Source organism: Poecilia mexicana, unplaced genomic scaffold (assembly GCF_051168715.1).
Source record: "Poecilia mexicana isolate PSO_F unplaced genomic scaffold, ASM5116871v1 scaffold_2, whole genome shotgun sequence".
Taxonomy (NCBI): Eukaryota; Metazoa; Chordata; class Actinopteri; order Cyprinodontiformes; family Poeciliidae; genus Poecilia; species Poecilia mexicana.
The window spans coordinates 34,208,887-34,232,163 of NW_028263371.1; the positions used below are offsets into that span (position 1 = coordinate 34,208,887).

Below are 23,277 nucleotides of genomic sequence, written 5' to 3' on the forward strand. Positions count from 1 at the left end.
GAGTGAGTTTTTTGAACATCTTGATCAGTCTCGCTGTCCTCTGAATGGTCTTTGTGGAGATGTGTCTTGCAAGTCTTCTGCTTTGGCTTTTGGATAAGCCTAGCATCAGCAAGACTTCGGAGTTCTCCTTGTGCCATTTGCCTCTGGCTCCTATCAGGAAGCCAAACACATGTACTTGGGTCAAGTTGAAGGTTTCAGCTACAACTGAGCTGAATTTGCCATATTTTTCCACTTTCCTTTCTACTCTCCTTCTGAGGGTACCTGCTCTCAGCTCAAAGCAGATAGCCACATCCACAATCAGGCCAACATGGCCTTTGATCATGATGAGGTCTGGGACAGCCATACCCAGTGTTTCATCAGTGATTCTTTTTTCCTGCTTCACCTCCCAGTTTAGTTTGGTAGCCTCTGTTGCCAGGAGGTTACAGACCATGTTGTGGTTAGCCATTCTGGGTTTGCGCAGGATTTCACAGGAGCTGATCACATGCGGTAGTCCTTCCCATCCCTTATGGCATAACCGACGACAGCCGTTGTGGTTCATGCCTCTGTTCATAGTGGTGAGCGTGTTCACCGTCTTTGATCTGAGTTGCAGAGCCAGTATGAACTCTGACTGGCTCAGCCATCCAGTGTCCTTAAGCTAATGGTTGCTCGTCGGATCATCTTTAAAGGAGAAAATGCCACGGCCTTGGGACTTTTGAGAGATCCATTTCTGGAGTTCAGCATCCCTCTATTTTTAGGCCAATAGTGGCAGGCCTCTCCTTACTCAGGACTGTCTGTAAGTTCCCATTCGGTTTGTTGCCATGTACTGTTTTCCATCTCACCTTAAGGTCATTCTTGGGGAAGAATGTAGCAGCCAGGGATTGGCATTGAGGGTCATCACTCTGCAACATTTTGGCCCATCTTCTCAGCTGGGCAATTGGGACTTGTGTTTCCAGTTTTTGTAGACCCAGGCCACCGTCTCTTTTTCTTGAGTAGAGGACCCCGTTAGTGGTTGATGGCTTCAGGTGCAGCCACTTTTTGACCTTTTGCCTCACCATTCTGTCAGTTTCTTTCAGGTCAGAAACTTGGACCATGCTCATCTCCGTTCTGTATAGCGTCCTGGGTATGCCATAGCAAGTCAACAGTGTAAGCCATTGCGTGGGCTTAAGTGGAGCAGCCTCAATCCTTCAGAGTGTTTCAGTCATTTCTTTCTTCAGATCATGGGGTAGGATTCCCTGCATGGGACCTACCTCAACTCCTAGGTATTTTGTGGAGTGTGATGGATTGAGCATGGGGATCTGACAGTCACCAATGAGCCAAGGATCACAGATGTTGACAGTCATTGATCCCAAGGATTCACGGAGGTAAAACCCATTGCACTTGTGGATTTTAACCTTCAGTCCTGTGTTGTTGAGGAAACAGTTCAGGATCTTAAGGCAGATGAGATTTTAGAACTTTATTAAACTCAAAGAAACAAGGAACAACAAATATGCGTCTCGCTGTCCTCTGTATGGTCTTCGTGGAGAGGTCTCTTGCAAATCTTCTGCTTTGGCTTTTGGATAAGCCTAACATCAGCAAGACCTCAGAGTTCTTGTGCCATTTACCTCTGGCTCCTTTTGGGAAGCCAAACACATGTACCTGGGTCAGGTTGAAGGTTTCAGCTACGACTGAGCTGAATTTTCCGTATTTTTCGACTTTCCTTTCTGCTCTCCTTCTGAGAGTACCTGCTCTCAGCTCAAAGCAGATAGCCACATCCACAATCAGGCCAACGTGGCCTTTGATCATGATGAGGTCTGGGACAGCCGTGCCCAGTGTTTCATCAGTGATTCTTTTCTCTTGCTTCACATCCCAGTTTGGTGGCCTCCGTGGCCAGAAGGTTACAGATCATGTTATGGTTAGCCATTCTGGGTTTGCGTAGGACTTCACAGGAGCTAACCACATGTGGTAGTCCTTCCCATCCCTTGTGGCATAACCGACAACTACCGTTGTGGTTTGTGCCTCTGTTCATAGTGGTGAGAGTGTTCACCGTGTTCGATCTGAGTTGCAGAGCCAGTATGAATTCTGACTGGCTAATCCTCATCCACTCCTCTCATCTTGAGCACTTCCGTGATGTGCCTGTGTGAAACAGAGTCAAAGGCCCTGGCTAAATCTATGAAAACTATTGCCAGTGTTTCCTTTTTCCTCCAGGCTCTCTTGATGAGACCCTCAACGATCATCAGATTGGAGCCACAGCCTTGAGTTCCAGGCCCGAGAACCAGGCATGGGGCTCCAAAGAGCCAGGCTCTCCACAGTCACCTGTGCACCCACACTTAAGCACCCCTCCTCGGACCAAACCCAACAGCATGCGGGCCCTGGAAGGTCGTGCCCCTGGTAAGGCAGAGCTTGGGGGATGGGAAGGGGGTTGGAGGGGGGCCATTAGACCCTGTGTTCGGTCTATCTAACCCTACCCTAACCCTTCATTTACCTGAGACAAATGGACAAGAAGAAGGAAAGAAAGAAAGAAAAGCAAAGACGTGTAAAGATGTTTTTGGAGAATTGCGAGAGGAAATCTGATTTGTTACTCCCGTGTAGAAAGTTTTATAGTAAAGCCGTATTCTTGTCTTTAATTTATTCAAATAAGGCGTATCTTTGCTCATCCAACCAGAAGCTGTCTCTGACCCTCTTTAAAAGTTAGAAACTCCCTGCAAGTTACGATCTAAGGTCATTTGTCCCCTTTTGTCTAAATAAAATGGAAGCAGAGACTCTCCTGAACTCCTGCTGTTTTATGGCTTTTGATGGATCTGTGTCAAAAGCTGGAACTTCTCCTGATTGTCTCCTGACAGTTCAAAAGATATTAGCAAACCATCTGCTGTAACTACAGGTAAAATAAAGGTCAATAGGGTAGAATAAGTTATTAATTTTAAAACTATAATTAGGCTATTTCAATGAAGACATATTAAGTTTTAAAACTAGCATATTTTAAATTAATTTTCTTAACAATAGTTACTTCATTTTTCCGAACAGTGCCCAGTCAGTCTGACTGTTAGTTAAAGTGTGTTTGTGGAGTTGCTATACAGAACAGAAAAACAGCTATCATCTACTAAACCTATTCTTGGGATCTTGCTAGCACACCAGTGTATTTTTTTTAATAAAATTGATTGACTTTTACATCATCAACTTGTCTGTACTGGAGTCTGTGCCCTTGTTTGAGCATGCATGACCTGCCCTGATTCATCCAATAAGATGGTGAATCCAGCTGATCAGCATTTTCATTAATTAAAATAAATATGCAAAGTTTTATAACCAAACAAAATACATTGAAAGATAAACAAATGTGCATACAGAGATGATTTTATTGTAAGACAGAGACACTAACCAACATTTTTATATAAAGAATGATGCACTATACAGAAAGTGGAAAGAGCCAGCATAAGTTACAAACTTTGGTACATTCTGGTTAATCAGACAGATTGTATATTCAGTAAGGGAGATTCATCTTAATGTGATCATTGATGAAAACTGACATTTATAGTTAAATAAATGTCCCCCACTGGTTTTCAATGACTGATTTATATTCTTTCAAAGAGTAAACAAAGAGAACAATAAAAGAATGACTGATTTAAAATGCTAATATTTATTAACTGCTTAATCTTACTTCTCAACCAATTAGAACAGAGGCACCACCTACTGTCTGTAGTTTCATGGAGGTCCATCTGCATCAAGGATAAAAACAAGACACTTAGGGCCTGAACATAAAAGATCCCAAATAAAGAGCATGAACTTGCTTTTGCAAAGGAAATTGCATATGCATATGTTGCAAGTGATCTACAAAGATTGTGTGCACAATTGATTATAGGTGCAAAAGTGGTCTAGACCATCCTATTTAAATGAAGATTCTGCATATGGTAATGGAGAGTAGCATTATAGAGAGTGTAGGAGAGCAGAGTGGTCATAAAAGTAATATGAAGTTAAAAACCATGGAGTTATAAGCACAACAATACAGGCTTATTTCAATGAAGTGCATTATTATTATTAATAAGTAACAACACAACAGGGAAAACGTTTAAAAATCAATCAGAATTAAAGCTGTAGACATCTGTATTGATTTACCTAAGCCAACTCAATTCATTCTATTCAACAGTTTGCACATAGTGGAATTGATGCAGGATGAGGTAATCCAGCAGCTCCAAACTGGCATTTCTGGTTGGCATTTATCTATATTTCACACCAAATATATAAATGTAAGTATTTTATTGAAAGGTGTTGAATGGATAGGACACGTGATCTAGGAACATATAAGAGAGAAGGCTTAGGCAAAGACTCAATGTCAGTGCTCAATGTGGGAGGACAATCTTCAAGAAATATTATTTACCAAGTCTGTCTCTTGGTAAATAGAGAGACAAGCTCTGTGGTCAGTTGCACCTCCCTTTCAAACATGCTAAATATAGACACAAGAATGATGACTGTATTTTTGTGTTTAATGATGTAAAGCACTTTGAAATGCCTTGCTGCTGAAATGTGCTATACAAATAAAATTTGATTGAATGATTGATTGAAGAACAGGTCCCCAATCTGCTTTTGTTTCAATAAATAACATTGTGGGTGGTAAATCATTACATTTTCAAAACCTCTGCCCAGTATTTTCCACTTTCTGATGCAGTGGATCTATGCTATTGTTCTGCATAGATATGAAGGCATGCATACGAAATAGTCATTTTGCAGACACAATCTTCGTAGAACCTGTAGATCAGGTGTATGTGCCAGCAAGTTTGGATCTATTACAAGATCAGACCCTAAGTTAGTTTTAAAACAGAAAATATAAAGGTCATTTTGGACCCTCATATCAATTTGTCTCTTACTAAATAACATCAGCAATAGATACTTCCAGGTCCAGGAAGTACTGTGCTGTGCATTTCAGACTTGTGTAGTACTAGTGAATTCTGCAGCAGTGTACAGAGGCATGCTTTCTTTTTTTAGTGCAAAATGGAATGAAAAAACATCTTGTATACCTAATCTTGGTAGATGCTCCATAAAATGTTCTTGAATTTATAAAGATGATCTGACTAGAACACCAGTCTGAGGAACAACGGAACTGAGTAATTGGTGCTTACATTCTCCAATAGAACCACAAATAAAAGTGGAGTGAGAGTGCAAAAATGGTAAAGAGCAAGAAGAAAGGCTTTCAAATGCCCTTTTTGCTCAAACCCTATTAGAACTAATCATACCCCTTAAACTTTTCCTTCCTAAATAAAAAAAAAAAGATGCATGGGATTGTATCGAGCTACCATGTGTTAGTGCTTTGTAGAATAACCTTTTGTAGCAACTATAGTTAAATTTCTTTCATGATAGGGTCCTTACAGCTTTGCTCTTGAAGTTTTTCCCCATTTGATATTTTGCTGCACTTTGACAAAGCAATTCTAACTAGGAGTCTTGAAAGTCCTCCAACTCAGGGTCAAGTCTTCTGTAACCTCAAACAGGTTCATTCATCATCTCATCAACTCTACTCCGGCAACATTGAACCTACTGAAGAAAGCAACACTTTTGCACCCAAAGCTTCAACTCCACTGTCCCCAGTTTGTGACAGTCACATTTGGCCAGTTGGACCAAGCAACACATTTCACATGCTGAAATGTGTCGCATTTCAGCATGTGAATTAGCTGATTTAATTACTTATAGACATAGGTGCTTATTAGACTTGCTGGATTGGCACAATAACTAGATTCATCTGCAGAAGGAGAGGGTCATCTGGGGCAGCACCTTAAAGAGCTGTTGCAGGAAAAAAATAGGAAAAATAAACTCCATTTTACTTGAATATAAACATGGATTTCACCTGGGGATCCCCATTCCGTTTTATCATAACCTCTTGGTGCTGCACCAAACCCTGCTTTTAGATTCGTCACTGCATAAATACATCCTCACATGAACAAAAAGTACTTATTTTATACATTTTCAACAACTAAGTGACAATGAGAAAGAAAAATAAATCTAAAATGTTGAAGAACCATCTTTAGCTGTAATAGAAGCTATTACAGTTTAACAGAATCTCTCCAGATTGATATGAGGGTCAGTTTCACAGCATTACTTTTGCCCCTTATGGTGGACCAAGAATAAACTTTGGATGGGACCATGGTGAATTCAATGACTGCTGGATCCTCAGGCTCTTTCCCATAGAGCTCCACGATGACGTGTTAGGGGATGTTTACTTTATTTCCATCTTTGCTTCTTTCAGTTGCAGAACTGCAAACCTGAATGAAGATTATCTTTACCTTAAGAAAGAAGACCATCCCCTATTTCTTCTCCTTTACCAATTAACATGCCCATATTATCTGCAAAATCAATAATTTTTTATTAATATTTTACTGGAGTCCTGGACAGATGTCTTAAAGGGGACATAGGGGCTAAAAAAGTGGATTTTGCACCATAAGTAAATTTTTTTAATACTTTGGGTGCAAAAAAATTTCAATTTATTCTCTCCCAGTGCTGCATAGATATCTTTATATTCCCAAAAAATAGGTCTTCATATTTTTCTTTATTGCCTATGACATTTTCTTGTAAATTATGTATCTGCATGTGCTGTGGAACTGCAAATGTGGTGACAAGGTCATGACTTCTGACTAATCAGTTTGCTGAAGTTTGCAAGTAGACAAGTGAAAATGTTCAGTTCTAGCGTGTAGTCAAATATGATTGCCCTCTGGCATCAGAGCCTCTTCAACATGTCTAATTAAAATGTATTTTTCTCAGAAAAAGGAAACTGCATCAGAGGATTAGTGGGGAAAGTTTGTCCCTCAGTGCGCAGAGCACTGAGGGACAAGTGCTTCTGCAACCACCACCAAAGATGGATTTTCTGAAAGTCTATCTGAGGGTCAGTTCCTTCTCTCTATGGAAAAAAGGAACACAGCAAAGCGGTAAGCTTTAAATAATGCTAAAATGACACATAAACTTATTTTGGACATTAATTTTTTGTGTTGATAATGGTGTCTTGACAGGAATTGTAAAAATATCACTCGGTAATTATAAGTTATGGGAAAACATCACCAGTGAAACACTACTTAAACCCACAACTAGTCTTAAAAACAACAAATCAAAATATACAATTAAAATGAATATCAATTATTTGCACTTTTGTTTAATCCAAATTAAGTCAGCAGCAGCACCAAAAAAAAAAACAACTTTCAAAATTATTTTCCTAAAAACAAACAAGAAAGGCTTAGCCTGGGAGTGCCGCTAGTAAAGGATGGCGGGCCACCAGGCCTGTAATACACTGGGGGAAACCCTGATATATATATTTCAAAAAATGTGGCTTTGTTTTTGCCATATTTGTCTTGGGGAACACATTCTGTTAGCTAACTCATTAATTATGTCGAGCATTTGCTGACCTTATCAATATTGTTGGTTGCATTAGAATTTTAATGACATGCATGGACATTATGGTTAAATTACGCTCCATATTGTAGGTAGTTGGTATGGATGGAGAAAGTGTAAATAGAGAATTACACCATTGCAATGTATTCATCTGAAGGAAAGGCTCTGGTGGTTTGTCTTCCCCATTATCCTGCTCCGGTTCAGACTCTGGCTCCAGCATGGAAGGCTGGATGGGCAAATCTTCTGTTGTTGACACCTTTAATAAACTTGGGAATAAAAAGTTTATCTATTGGTAAATAACTGTATTGCTGGAATCAAAACTACAAACAGGGCAGAATGGCGTGGAGTGGAACACACAGTGCCCTGGAAGAAGGAGCAGGGCATGAAATGTCTAATACACATTAAACCCCCGGCCCCCGAGAAAACAAACCGCAAAACAAGTTGTAGCTCCACATACCCTGTTCTGAAGCACCTTTTAAAGCAATGAGTAATTCAGACCAAAGCGTTGCAGGTCTACTTTATAAGAGAAGTATTTGGATATGAAAAAGAAGGGTTTCAAATGACATATCCACTTTAAAGATTTTAGTTTGTGTATGATTTTCTCCACAAATTGAATGATGAACTTCAAGTGTACTTTTGCTCATAAAGTTGGAATTAAATATGTTTTGCTTCTTCTCACAACATGGCTGTGACAGGATGAAATTAAACAATATTTCCTAAAGCAATAAAATTTTCTTATTACTTTTGATCTCAGTGAAAATCAAACTTTTCAAAAATAAAATTATTCCACATTTATGAGTAACAATGTAATTTTGAAAATATCTTATGATCCTGAGATTTAGAGACTGCAGCTGTTGTCTGTAGCTCTAAGCGAATTACATGGTTGAAAATATAGACAACCATGTACCAGACGGTGTTTAACTGATACATTGATGTATCAGTTAAACAATGCTTTTGATGTCTGTCTCTAACTGTAGCTTGTTTTCCTGTTAAATAATTCACAATGAACTCATTTCTTCCAAAGGCAATCCCAGCATTTGCTTTGTTGAAGATCAAATTTTTTACAGTTGATTAATAGTGTGTATAACACACTGAAGGATGTATTAAGACAGTTTTAAATCTAATGGAAAGGAGGTTATACATCATGACATGAGAAACTTCAAATTCCATCTAATGTTCACTTCAAACAATTAAACACAATAATATGGTAATTAATTATTTTGAAGGCTAAGGCTGGTTACATTCAGATCCTTCCGAGAAAGAAAATCCTCTATTATCATAGAAAATACTGAAATTTAATACAAAATCTCCTAACTAGAATCCAAAATCAACTGTTAGCTTTTAGGTTCAATTAGAAATTCCCACAAATGTTTGAGATACAGCATAAAGAACTCTAAATGCTTTCGAAATCTACACGTGCAGTTTCTAAATTGAGCAGCTCCAAATAGTTGCTGTACTTGGAGTTGCTTTTGCTGGGCAGTCTTGTATTTTGATAAGTCATTCAAACCATATAAAGAAAAAAAACTTGGCTTTTGAAACAAAAAACTTACTTCCCTTCTGTAATGTGTAAAAAGAGGTGTCTGAATGGTCAGGGCTTGGCAGCACTGATGTCAGTCCTGAAGGCAGTGTAGGGCTTCATTTCTCTAGTGTTACAAGTGAAAGCGTGCAAAATATAGGAGTGCAACATAAAGCATTTACCTTTTCAGTGGAGTCATTTCAAAAGCTCAGTCTTGATTTAAAATATCTGAGGCAAAGTGATTTTCAGACTGAGTAGTAAAGTATATTCTAATTGGTCTTTCTCGTTTTTGACTGAGGTCTTGGACTTGATGTTGCCTACCAACCAATCACTGAACGTTACCAGACGGTGCTTTTTAACTAAATGCTTTAAAACCGGGTCATTAGGTTTTCGCCAATCAAGGCTTTTAAATCACCCTTTGAGTAAAAAACAGTTTTGGGGATGCTGAAGACTGACGAAAGGGCAATGTCTTTTCTTCTAGCATGGCCTCTTCTCTTTACCAAAAGCAGGTTAAAAAGTGCTGTAGAAAACTGGGCCAGACAAAGACAGCATCTCATTCTAGCCCAAAGGTGCTGGTCTCTTCCACAGCAGTCAGCAGCTTATCATACAACATAGAGAAGGACTGGTATGGTGGCAGGTCCAATCGATTGAAACATGTGTGAGCTCTGCAGAAAAAAAACACAGACAAACCTAGATTGAAACTAGACAAATTACGTTTGGCAGGAGGTGACTAAATGCCTGCTCATACAAAGTGCTGCCTATTAACCAAAAGCTCCACCTTGACACTTCATTCCCCAGCTGAGCTCCCACCACACAGACCACCCCTCCCTCACACAGAATAGCAGCAGCAGTAATGAGCAAACATATATTGGAACTGCAAGTCTGCAGAGCTTTTTATACAAACAGCAACACCTGAGTGAAGTTGGCCCCCCCACCTTCTTCAAATCAGACAAAATTGGTGTCAAACGTTTGTGCTACGTTTGTGCAGCAAAGATTTTCGTTTGTACTGCTATCTTTATAAAGATTAATAGTAGTTTATAGAGGTCAACCAGCACAAATGTAGCACAAACGTTTGACACCAATTTTGTTTGATTTCAAAAAAGTGGGGGGGCTGGTTGACCTTTTAACCTTTACACTTTCATTAACATCTTCAAAGCCAAAGCAACACAAACACAAATTTTTGCTGCACAAACCAGCACAAACATAGCCAAGTTGATTGACACCCATTTTGTCTGATTTGAAGAAGGTGGAGGGACCAACTTCACTCAGGTAACAGCAACACTCCTAAGGACAGTTGTAAACGGTAGTTATGTGATGATGTCCTGAAAGAAGACTGCAGGAAAGGAGGGAAATTCTTAGACAGAAGCTAATTGCAAGGAATCAGACGTTGCAAAGTCAAATTTTTTTAATGAACTTTTTTTTAAGTTGTTTTTGAGACAAAGCATTTTAATAACTGAAGGTAATAGTCACTTGATTGTACTATAAAATCACACTACGTGTCTGGAAAATGCACGTAATTTAGGAATGATGGTGGCGATGGTGGTAGGATTTAGTCCTACAATCGGTGGCTTGCCTATTCAATTCCCAATACGTCTGCCTCTGTTGTGTCCTTGGGGCAACACATATTCATATCAAGCCAGCTTTTAAATGTAATGAATTATGAGGTAATAGTATCCAAAAGTTGTTGTAGATTCTCTCTCCTGTAGATTTCTTAAAAATACCATGAAGTACTTTTCTACTGTTAAGACAATAAATTTAAAGTGTGCTAGTTTTGAAACTTAGCATGTCTTGATTGAAATAGCCTAATTATAGTTTTAAAATCAGTAACTTATTCTGGCCTATTTACCTTTATGTTACCTGTAGTTAAAGCAGATGGTTTGCTAGGATCGTTTGAACTGCCTTTTGTCTGTGTGGGAAACAAAACAGGAGAAGTTCTATCTTTTCACACTCATCTGTGAGAGGCCATAAACACGGCAGGAGTTTCTAACTTTAGAGAGGGTCAGAGACAGCTCCTGGTTGGATGAGAAAAGATACGCCTTATTTGAATATATTAAAGAGAAGAATGCGTCTTTACTATAAAAATTTGTACACGTGAGGAACAAACTAGATTTGCTCTTGCAATTCTCCAAAGACGTCTTTGCTTTTCTTTCTTTCTTTCCTTCTTTTCCATTTGTGTCAGGTAAATGAATGTATGTCTCTGTTGTTCTGCAGTTTCTGTTGTAATTTCATGTGTTGTCTTCTATTGGATTAAACTCTAATTCTGTGACGTCTACACTCATTGTTGTTTTCTGTGTGGCTACACGCGGTCTGCCGGGAGAACCTGGGATCCATAAGAAGATTGAGCCAGAGGTTTTTCCTAAATTTATTATAACCTAAAATCTTCTTCAACACTACCAATAGTATATCAATGTCATTATAGTGAGAGGATGTTTTATTTTTCCAGCATTAACAATATTTAGAACTTAATTTTCATTAACTGGTTTTACAAACAGCTTTCATCAATAGGTTCTCATGTTTTCTATAAGGAATTCATAGTTTATCTACTGGGATCACCTTTTCTCCAAGTAAAGGTGTGTAGTCTAAATTATGTAAAGTAGTCTTAACCATTAATGTTGTGTGTTAAGACATAAGTACTTTTGTTTGTCATTATGTTTCTAGAACATAAAATAGGAGTGGTATATCAGTGATAAATAAAGTCTTATTCGGTTGTTAGGGTGCAGTAAATGGCTGTGAGTTGGTCTGAAGGGGGTAAAAGGTGGATAGATAGTATTCAAGATCCAAGTCTTCAAAGAACTCTGAAAACTTGAAATTACAAGTTACAACAACATTTAATTTTCCTTTGGAATCAATAAAGCATTTTTTCATATGAATTTGATTTGACAGAGTTTGTGTTTAGATCTTTTTTTTTGTAACTGAATAAAGACATACATAATTCCACATGACATATACATGTTATGGTTGTCCAAGTCAAGTAATAATAACTGAACTACTTCCTTCCCCTGCTATTTTATTTTTAATTTAAAACACTGTATCCCTTTTTTTGTTTATCAAGTATACATTTAAGATTTAGTGCATTATGTTGATAACAGCTAAAACTAATGATAGTCATCGTCAGCCAGCAGCTTTTTGACCCCCAGCAGGGAGATGGGGGGGTGGGATCTTGCGCAGATGATGTCACGCTGCAAGGCTCCATACATAGAGCCAAGCTGGTGTAGATATACTCAAACTAATTACCAGAAATGTATTCAACCTGTTCTTTCAATTCAACCACCAAGTCATTCATTTTTAATTTAGTATCATTTAATTTCTGTAAAATGGGTTTGGACAATAAATCAATGACAATATATGTTATGACAGACATGTCAGCTATACATACTTCTGATGGAATTGTCAGTAATTTTACTGAACTCCAATATAGTATCGCACCTCATTCTGGGGATGTAGGCAGAGGAAAGACTTTAGCCACTTAACGTATCACGGGCAGCTAAACTAGGTGAGTGGCATTTCTAATTCACTCACTCTTTGATTACCAAGCAACAACCATGTTGAGTAACTTGCACAGCAGCAGTTTAAGGTTTCATCGCCGTGATTCAAAACTGCTTAAAAGCTAAAGCAAAAGCTGTGGATAAAACAAGAAATGTCACACCACCAATTTAGCAGTATTTCCAGATATTTAAAACTAATAAAGTTTTTTTTAAGTTTTACACTATCAATATCGACCAATATACAGTGCTAATATTTTGATAAATTTTTAACCCATATTGTCCAGACCTACTGTGAACCTTGTAGATGTCCCTATCAGACCAAGAGGAGCAATATAATTATGGTTGGGTTTTGGTTATTAATTATTCTTAAAGAACCATTGGACCTCGTTAAGGAATTGCAACTCTAATTGTCAAGGTGACTTTTGTGTTTCAAACACCTGCTAAAATTGGTGGACAGGAAAGGAGATGATTCAATTATCTGAATCATGTGTCTTAGATTTGAGGACTAAAGTTTCTCAGCCCTAATTAAACTGGATTAAAATGTCATCAAGATGAGGCACCTGGGCAGTGAGGTGATCTTTCCCCACTTTTCCACACAGAACCTGCGTGGTCCATTACTGCCACGCAGTGAAGCGAAGCCCTCGTATGGAATGCTTGATGTTCCTGTCACAAACTCAATATATGGAGACAAAGAGGGACCAGAATTAGTGTGGAAAACAAATACATTTTAGTTAAAGTTTCTTTATTATGTTGTCTGAAGAGTGAATCTCATTATAGATTCATTACACATTACTCAATGATTTTGGATTACAGTTCAGATGATCAGAAAATCTGAATCTTAAAATGGAAAGAACTGTTGGTGCATATTTCTTATACTATATGCCCAAAATACATCACTCCATGAACATTAAAAATACATGTTCTTTACTTTAAGAATGAAATTATCTATATAAATATTGTACTATACTGATATTTAGCTTGGCATCTGCTACATTCCCTTGTACAAACTAGCCTACCTGCAAGAGTCGTAATCTCTGCTCATTGTTGAACCTCTCCACTGCAGCCCAGAACCACCGGATAACAATATGGTTGTCATGGTAACCTGAAAACAACACACACCATTGTGTCATTATGGTCTGGGTCTGTATACATATGTCATATCAAAGTTCCATGCCTTTCAGTACCCAAGACTTCCCAGTTGTGCTCGCCAAGTTAAAATGCAAAACTACAAATATGGTTCAGTGTACGCAGACACACTGGAACATATGGTTCCATATGTATGGCATTACATATGCAACCAGAAAAAAGCAGAAACTGACAGATGGAGCTGAAAGAAAGGAAGGAGATGAGATAAAGAGGAAACACACAAGGAAGGAGTGAAAAAAGACAAAGAAGAGCTGAAGTTAGATTATGGATGGAACTAAATTGTCTTCATCTCAATCATAGCAAAACTCAAATCATATTATTTGGTCAAAACCTTCACACTAAAAATCCAGACACGATACTTGGTTCTTCGGCTCCGTTCTGTCGGATTTCAGTCAGGAATCTTAGTAATTGTAATTTTTATGTAAAGGTAATGGTTGAAACCCTGATACAGCGTCTTCAAGTGATCCAGAACGCAGCAGCTTGGCTTCTTAGTCACCTGGAAGTGTGACCGAATAAGGCCCTTACTGGCCTCCTTACACTGGCTGCCAGTTTCATATTGAATAGATTTTAAGATTCTTTTAACAACTTATAAAGTTTTAAACAGGTTAGTCATTCCTTATTTTCAGATCTTTTGAAACTTCATTCTGTGTCCAGAACCTTAAGATCAAATAATCAGCTGTTACTGAAAGTCCCTCAGACTACCCTTAAGAAAAAAGGAGATCGGGTCTTCTCCATTGCTGCTCCTGTTCTATGGAATAATCTTCCTTTCCAGATCTGCCCGCAGCCTGGATCATTTTAAATCGATTCTTAAAACTCATTTTTATTCTTTGGCATTCAATTGAGGCCTGATACTTTAGTTATTCAGTTGTGATGTTTTTTTTGTTTACTTATTATTATCATTACTCTTATTATTTTAACATTATACATTTTGTATAATGTTAAAATATACAAAATGTATATTTTGTATACATTTGTATATATTATTTTCTTTCTTTTTATCAACTTATCACTTTTCGTACAGGGTTTGGCACCATTTTAAACCTGTTTTTAAAGTGCTATATAAATAAATTTGACATTGACACAATTAAGGAATGAAAAGAGGAAAATAGAAAATCATTTAATTTATGAGGGAGTCAGAAAAAAATTAAGGGAGAAATGAAGAAGTGACAGAAGAACAAGACAGAAGAAGAAATAGTGATGATGGGCATGTAAGAAAATATACAAGAAAGGAAGGACACAAGGAATAAAGGTGAGAATGAAGAATAGGAAATAAAATCTGTAAATTTCCATACTGTAATTTTTCATTATTTGATCCAGAGCTGGAAAAAAATTAATCTAAATCCATAATCTTTCAGAGATTACTTTATTGATCCCTGTGTACCTCCTCTGTATTCAGTATTGCTCCTCCAGTCTGATAAGTCAATCTCAGCAGTGCCAGCAATGACCAGCTCCAGCTCCCTGGCATCAAACACAGACACCAATCTCGCATCTACCACCTGAAGAGAAACATATGTTGTAAAGGTAATAAAATGTCCTGTAAAATTGAAATGTCTGGAACAAACCATTTTGTTTTTACAAGGTCGACACACCCCACCTCATAAAAACCTCTGACTAGGCTTTCAGTCTGCTGGACGACTCCTCGCTCTATCCTCCACTTCACCATCCGCTCGATGTACTCTTTCTTGTTCTTCTCCGAGACTGGGATGTTCCCTCCACCAGGTTTCAGCTCCCGTTCTGTGATCTACAAAAACCATGTCTAGCTCAATGCTAAATCTGTGTTTGAGTCTGAAAGACAGACGGACAGATGTAATAATGCTTTAGCCACTTTCAAAAGCAGAATCCACAAGCTAGTGGAGCTGGGTTTGGGAACAAAGGGTGCACTGATAAATCAGCCCCCCATTTCCTTAATTTTGGGAGATCAGCAATCGACCAATGCTTTCAACCAGAATTCTCAGGTCAGGCTTTTTAAAGATGAAAAGCCAGCGTTCAGTCAGAAAACTGAACCCCAATTGGAAACATCAGTAGTATAGTTAAGACAGGAATATTCACTGAATTTTCTCATTTAATTTTCACTCTGAAAGGTTAAATGTGACTTACCCCCAGTGCGTCTCGTTTGTTTTTTTCCATTTTTTTTGACTAATGCGACTTATACTATGGAGCAATATATTTGTTTTATTAGCTCAAACACTAAATATACCTTAATATGCATTAATGCACACAGTGGAAACAGCAAGACTCCAGAAGCTACAGTTTTATCTCTTGTCTTGAGGGTAAAACCATTTATAGCCAAGGAAAATGAATGACAGTCTTGGATTGGCAGCTTTGCAAACTCCATCCTGTTTGACAAGTAGCATTGCGCCTAGGTACTTCCGCTTTCCAAGCTGCATTTTCTTTTGAACATCTAGTAAATAATCTACAAACGGGTGATTTGTAGTCTGTAAATAATTTGGAGTCACATTGCACAGAAAAAAAATATTTATGACGGGGTGCTGTGGTGGCGCAGGCGTAAAGCACAATCCTTACATGGACGTCACAGTTTCGAGTCCTGATGACCTTTGCCGTATATCTTCCCCTTCTCTTATTACCTACTTTTCTGTCTAACTGCTGTCAAATAAAGTGTATCTGAGCCAAAAAAAAAGTTATATTTGTGACCAAAAACTTTATTTCATTGTTTTCTAGTCTATCACTTGTTAACAAGATAGCAGTAAGCATCTAAATATGTAGGCAATCTCAGAGTCTGACCTGTCCAAACACTTCCTCATTGACAGTAAAGGTGAGGTCAAGCATGTCTTCTATATCATTGTCCTTCATCCACTGGAGAGACTGGTGGAACTCCTCATCCAGATATTCCAGGTCACTCAGATCGCAGGGACTGGAGAATAGAAAAGGCAAACAATGAATGACTGCACTCGTGTGAGTTTTTGGGTCTTTCAGTGAGAGTAAGCCTTACAATTAAAAAAAAACTGTAAACAATTAAAATGCATGTTGGTGAATGCTTTCCTTATATTCATGGTTAACTCTGGATAAACATACATGCGCAGAAGGCCTTTATAGAAGGGTCTGGTGAAGAAGGCATCCAGCAGATACTGATGGATCAGAGCCAGACCCAGAATGCGGCCACTGAAACGGAACCTGAGGTACACAAACAAATGGATAGTCGGCCTTATGACTGTAGTGAACACAAACCTGTGAGATATTCTTAATAATCTTGGTCTAATTCAGAGATTCCCAAACTGTGGGGGGTTCCGTGTCATTTCAGGGGGGTAGGGGGGTGCAGGAAGTGGTATGGATGAATGAAAAAAAAACAAAAAAAACAATGAACGCTGTGTGCACTCAGGGGGGTGGAGTGGGGTGAGTGTTTGAGTGGATGGAAGAGTATAATAGGGAGTCTCTAAGAATCGCCCCCCTCCCACCCAGAGACACGCGTTGTATAACAGGAAGTCCACACCCAGCATCGCCCCACCCACCTCCCCCTGCTCACATACATTGTTCAACAAGACAGCAAGAGTCTAACTCTCCCTATTTGTAATCCATAGGTGGGGCGGGGGGGCCCAGAAAATGTTTGGAAACCAAGCAACACACAATCGAGGTCACATACTGGATCTAATTATCAGTGTGAATATTTCCATCGTCTCTAACTGATGTTACAGAGAGAGACATTGTGATCAAAATGATCACTGTCTCATCATTTTGATGTCATCTTTGAAAGCACAGTTAATACTGACTCACTTAGCAAAACAGCTACCATCACAAAACGTACTTTCACAGACAACACAGCAGAAAAATGTAATCAAATCTATTCTTTATCCTCATCCGTAACTTGCAGTGATGTAGATGACTTGGTAGATAATTTCCTCTCTAAAATTTCAGGCATCACTGATTTCATTGCCTCCATTAAAGTGAAGGTTGTGTCTGGTAGGAACAAGTCTCATTGGAGAAATGCACAGTTAGATCTGCAAGACAACTACGTCTTGGTGCCGAATGCAAATGGTGTAAAACTGAACTTCCCGTTTATTATGAAATCTACAAAGAAATACTGCGTAGCTATCATCCATCCATCAATTTTCTATACACCCTTAACAAGGGTGTATAGAGGAACGTTATAGGAACATTAGCTGGTGCCTATCTCCAGCTAACGTCCTGGGCGAGAGGCGGGATACACCCGAGTACACCCTGGATGGGTCGCCAGTCAGTCGCAGCGTAGCCATCACTCAACACTAAAACATTCAAGTGAAACATTCTTTGCAGAAATCATAAACAAAAACATTAACAATACTTGAGGTTTACTTGCAACAGTTGACAGAATGATTGCACCATCTGAACGCAATCAATGCAGCATGCAACAAATTTGCCAACTTCTTTGAAGATAAAATTAAAAAAAATAATAATAAAAGGTTTAATCTGCACATCCACACTAAATCCAGTACCAATGCTGTGCCCAAACAAAACGAATGCAGAAAAAAAAAAAAACAATTTAACTATAAAAGCCTAGAAGAAATTAGAAATCAATTAAATGGAACTACTAGATATAAAAATAGACCTTATTTGGAAAATATTTCATGTAAAAACAATACAGTAATAATACTGTAGGTTATTTAGTTTTTATAAATTTTAAAATATTTTCACAGAAATGTCGCCATGTCTTTCACACTACAATGCATTCTGGGTAAATGACGTGTAAAGGTCCAACTGCCTGGCTCCTCCATCCAAAACAGTGATGAGACACGTTAAGCCTTTTTAATTTGAATTGGAGCCCATTGAAAACGATCAGGACATAGAAATCAAAAGAGGTGATGAGCAAATAGAGGAAGAAGACAGAGTTGGCCGTAAGAGCTGGTGTTTTGCTGTTGCCTTCAGCTTCGTAATAAAACAATGGGCAACACTTTATTTGAAGGGGTGCGCATAAGACTGACATGACCCTGTCATGAACGTAAAGAAGTCTTTATGAATGTTTGACAGTTGTCATGAAGTATCATTTGGTGAATAATGATACTTTTAATGCAAAGTTGCTCTAAATGTTGCATTAAAAGTCCATTAAAAGTGCCAACTTTGCATGATTTTGTAAATTATGATACTTTAATGCAAAGTTGGCATTAAATTACCCGGTGCAAATAATTATGGTCCAAGTGATAAATTGTGCAGTTTTATTACAAGTTGGCCCAGTCTGTTGGAAGAAAAGGTTCTTTGACTAGACTGGGCCAATCAAGTTCTAGAATGGCACCACCATCTTGAACAGTCCATGTCTGGAAGTCAGGTGAAGTAGCAGCTGGAGAGTCTGAATCAGAACAAGGCTGCAGATCATCTTGTGAAAGCAAGCATGCTTGCCCTGCAATCTGCTCATTTCTCTGGAGTTGAAGATGCCATCATAAATCCACTGTCATGTAAGCAGGGAGAACTGTGAGGATTATGTTCTTTAAATTCTCCAATGCATTTAACACAATTCAATCTGATTGGCCCCGTCAGTAACTCCACAAAACACAGATGGAGACCTCAACAGTCACCTGGATTAATGTCTACCTGACAAACAGAACACACGTTATGACTGAAGGGTAGTGTTTCTGACCAGGCAGCGAGAGGCACAGGAGCACCACAGGGGTCTATACTCTCACCATTTCTTTTCACTCTGTAGACCTCAGACTTTTCCAGTCTTCTATCTAAGATTAAAATGGAGCATCAGAACTAGCATTTGGACCATTAAAACTATTCCTCCAGGCTGTAGGAATTCCCATAACTTCTGATAACTCTCAGACATGCGTCAGTTACATTATGGGACATTCATTTCAATACAATTTGTGTTTTTGTGTTTGTGTCAATTATTACCATTCATGGTGATTGTCTACAAAGGCCGACATGGGGCTGATCTGAACGGTGTAGGTGTCATTGGCTGAATATTCAAACAGACCATAATATGGGTTGAACAGTTCCCTGGAAACCAGGAAGAAGAACTCCCTAGAAGGCCCACTGTAGTCCAAGCTGTAACACACACACACCCACACACACAGATTAAACCTCTACTCTTGTACTTTCTTTTCGAGATTGGTTTCCATCTCAGTTACTCACCCCTCCTCCCCAACAAAACTGACATAGAACTTGCTGCGCTGCAGGTCCTTCCGGGAATAGCACATGATCTGGTTGAAAGCATCTTCCAAGAGATGGTCCCGACGGATAGTCACCCTTCATATGCACAAAAATTAACATGAAACCCAAACTATATACCAAAATGAAGTGAGGAAGTCTAACAAGACACACACAGATATAAATTCAGCTCACTTTAGCTTTCCAGGGCCTTGACCATAGCCTTTAGTTTCCAGTTTTCTGTAGAAGTTGCGGAGTTTTGCCTCAAAGTCTCTCTTGTAAGGAGCTGGGGCTCTGGCATTGGCTCGCTGAGTTCCTAGAGTGAGACAGGAAGAGGGACTGACGCATAGCTTCAGGAACATTTTTTTTGTATTTGGTAATGTGTCAGTAAGATACCTGGTGAGTTCTGGGGGGAGGAAACAGGGGATCCCCGAGGTGACTGGCAGTAGCTGGGGAGAAGTAAGGCATGAGGAGGGACGTAGGACATCACTTCATCTTCAAATAGACTGTAATGGGAGACAGAGAGAAAGACTTAAAACACTGATGTTAACCAGGGATGGCAGAAAGGAAGTAAAGCAAGCAAAAGTGGTGCATGGTGTACAGTATTACAAGAGGAAGTAAACTAGCAATTACTCCAGATCCATATAAATATTTTCTACAATTGCAGCCCGAGTCTCCAGTTTGATTTCACAGATTTCCTGTTGATTTTTAAAATGACTATACAAGACTAAAATTTATAGAATATTCATTAATTTAGGCCCTTGTTATCATATAAACTACTAAAGTTCTGTATAAATCAAAGTTATTATAGTTAACTAAAATGAACAAATAATGAAACCTGAAACGGAGAAAACATTTTTAACTGAAATAAAAACGGTAATTAATCAGGGAAAACTACAACTAACTTGAACTATATTGTGTGTTTATAAAACTAAGCCATATTGAAATTAGAGATCCACATGAAAGAGAACTTAAGAGCGTGAGTGACTACAGCATTCACACTAATGAAAAACCCAGAAGCATTATAAGCCTGTTGTGAATTCATGTTAGATATGTCCACATTGGGCTGGCCTTGCATATGAACTCAGGACAATTGAAATGACAGGATTATAGGAATAAATTTTGGATGCATTTTCTGCTCCCTTTAGAGGTTTTTGGGACCCTTTCAACAAGGAGGAGTCCTTCCAGAGCCAGAAACTGTACAGTCAGTAGGGGATCACCGATTTATTAGCCAGCTGATTTATCAGCACAGATTTTCTCAATTTTGGGAGATCAGTGGTCAGTCAATACTTACGGGTGAAGCCAATCTTACCCCCTGATGTTATCTATCTAAGCAGGGATCCAAATATCAAACACTGTACTCTTCTGCTCTCCCTTGAGACAGGTTTGAGGCCCACCAGGTCATGTTTGCAGTTAAAAATAGTCACCCCACTTTTACTTTTAAAAACTCATTCACTTTTTTGCTATATTTAGCAACATTTCAGACAAAAAAAAACTTATCGGCCAATGTTGGGATCGGCAAGCCAGGCTTTGTAAGGACCAGTAGTGAGCAATTTGCCAAAGAAGTACAAACGGTGCACCCCTAATATGCTGGTGGACCTAAAAAAATCCATGGGGTAAATAAGGATAATTCCCCTTTTTCTCATGTAAATAATTTCAGCACATTTAAAAGCACTGCATTGTTACACTCTAGTTGATGTACACAGTTATTAGATTCTATGAATTAAACGGCGTTTTAACTAAAGTCCCAGATTGGGTTTGAGTACCAGATAAGGACAGGGGCCTGGGTTTTAATGTTTTTATCCTTTTTAATCTTTTTTTTTTTTTCAAAATCTCTCTCTTTCTTACTGTTTATTCAATGTCACGTGCTGTTTTTTTTAATTATGTAAAGCACTTTGAAATGCCTTGCTGCTGAAATGTGCTATACAAATAAAATTTGATTGATATTAGACAGGTTTTCTGCTCTGCCCTTCGAAGGAGGAGGATGCACTTTCTCCGTCTCCCTGCCTCCCTATCTTAGCTGTTCAGTGTCTGTGTCCTGTGTTTTTAGAGTCTTTCTTTGAATAACTTCCGAAGTTGCAAATTATGGATCTGGTCAGCTGGTCTCAACCCAATTGATAAAAGTTTTCCCACTGGGAAACTGGGTAAAGGGGAACAGTCGTGTCCTGAGGGGACATTCTTCGTTGGATACACAATGGATTCTGGATGGAAGTGGAAGACCGTGTGTCTGACGACGCTGTCAGTCGAGGATGTTGAAGATGTGTACATGATTGGATTTATGATAAGTTTTCTGCTTATTGGAGTTGGTGGCTACCTGGCTTATCAGAAATTTCAGAAGTTGCCGGCGGCCATTTTGACAACTTTGAGGCTGCCGGGTACGGATGATGGGATCTGCAGAGCGATCAACACTCAGACTGAGATGATACGGAAGCTGAGCCGCAGGCTGGATGCGATCCTGGAACAGGACCGTGGACGGGCAGCAGATCTTGGACTCAGAATGGATATGGTGTGACCTTGGAGAATGTTGTTCGCACGGATCAGACGGGAGACCCTAAATTCGGATGTTTGGCTTTGCCATTGAGAAGCACCAGTGAGACTTTACAAATTATTGCTATCGGAATCTGGCTCCCCGGGGTGGCCTTGGCTGGCCAGCTATCCTCCCCTGGTTGTTATGTCTAAGAAAGGCTCTGTTCTGCTCCCCCCGCCCCTCTGTGAGAACATCTGTGGGCCCTGAACTGATAAGATGGTGGTGAACTCTGACATCATACTCACAATTGCGTTCTTCAGTTAGGGTTCATGGTCTGACACACACATAACTCACATGAGACCCCTTTGCACGTCACACCTCCTCCTTGTACCAGGCTTGTTTTGTCTATATGTGTTTATATGTGCTTAGGTGCCGAGGTTTTTTCCTTCATCTCAAACTCTGCCCTGCAAAGAGCAAAGTGAGACATGCTGGTTTTTTTCTTATTTCTCCTATTTCCTCTGCAAGGCGGTGCCTGTCGGGCTCCAAGGCCTCAGCCAACAGTGCCCCCCTGCCCCTCGTGTTGTTGTGTAAAGGATGGTTGTACTGGTACTACAATTTCATTGTCTTTCTGACAATGACAATAAAATAATTCTGATTCTGATATTAGTCTGGCTCCTCATTATGCCTGTGTTGAGGCAACTCGCCAGCCCATACACTCCCGCTATCAATTCAAGCCATTACTGGATTAGGGTTGCCCAGAAGGACTGAAAAAAATGATGCTACATGAAGCAAAGAGTTCTATCAACGCCTGATAAGCAATATGTGGTGTGTAGGATCATATTTGGTGACCACATCTGGATCACTGTGGGCCATTTGGAGAATGGCTGTTAGGGTGGGATGGAAACACACAGGCAGACAATGGGGGGTAAAACAGCAGGGATGTCTCACCTCAGCAGGATGACAAGGTCCGCATCTCCTGACAGTCGGGTCAGTCCTGACACGCCATCTGTGCGGATCAGCTGGACCTTCTCCCTGATACCACATCAAACATTCCATCAACAAGGATTTCTCCTTCTTTATTTACATTTTGTCATTTTTTTAATATATTTTTTTTAATTGAAAGAATGATATGAATTTCTAAATTAAAAGTAGTTTATTTTGTGTTATCTCTAATATGTCTTGATATTTTACTAATACAGTTAGAGCACAAACTGTGAAAAGTCAACTAGTTTGTACATTTCAACTAAATAATTTGGAAGAAAATGAAAGAA

The 23,277-nt window shown here is 39.0% G+C and overlaps 1 protein-coding gene across 2 annotated transcripts in view; it reads right to left on the reverse strand.

Moving 5' to 3' along the window:
* Positions 1-7,065: 7,065 nt before the first annotated feature.
* hecw2b (HECT, C2 and WW domain containing E3 ubiquitin protein ligase 2b) overlaps positions 7,066-23,277 on the reverse strand; it is a 51,800-nt gene continuing 35,588 nt past the window's right edge. For both annotated transcript variants that reach the window (XM_088015038.1, XM_088015037.1), the window contains 12 exons: positions 22,955-23,038; positions 19,936-20,045; positions 19,735-19,855; positions 19,525-19,638; positions 19,285-19,437; positions 16,498-16,596; positions 16,207-16,336; positions 15,059-15,205; positions 14,846-14,960; positions 13,335-13,420; positions 12,879-12,991; positions 7,066-9,498 (listed from right to left, as the gene is read on the reverse strand). In XM_088015038.1, coding sequence (XP_087871164.1) covers positions 9,387-9,498; positions 12,879-12,991; positions 13,335-13,420; positions 14,846-14,960; positions 15,059-15,205; positions 16,207-16,336; positions 16,498-16,596; positions 19,285-19,437; positions 19,525-19,638; positions 19,735-19,855; positions 19,936-20,045; positions 22,955-23,038 — 1,384 coding nt within the window. In that variant the 3' untranslated portion in view covers positions 7,066-9,386. The remainder of the gene's footprint in view (positions 9,499-12,878; positions 12,992-13,334; positions 13,421-14,845; positions 14,961-15,058; positions 15,206-16,206; positions 16,337-16,497; positions 16,597-19,284; positions 19,438-19,524; positions 19,639-19,734; positions 19,856-19,935; positions 20,046-22,954; positions 23,039-23,277) is intronic.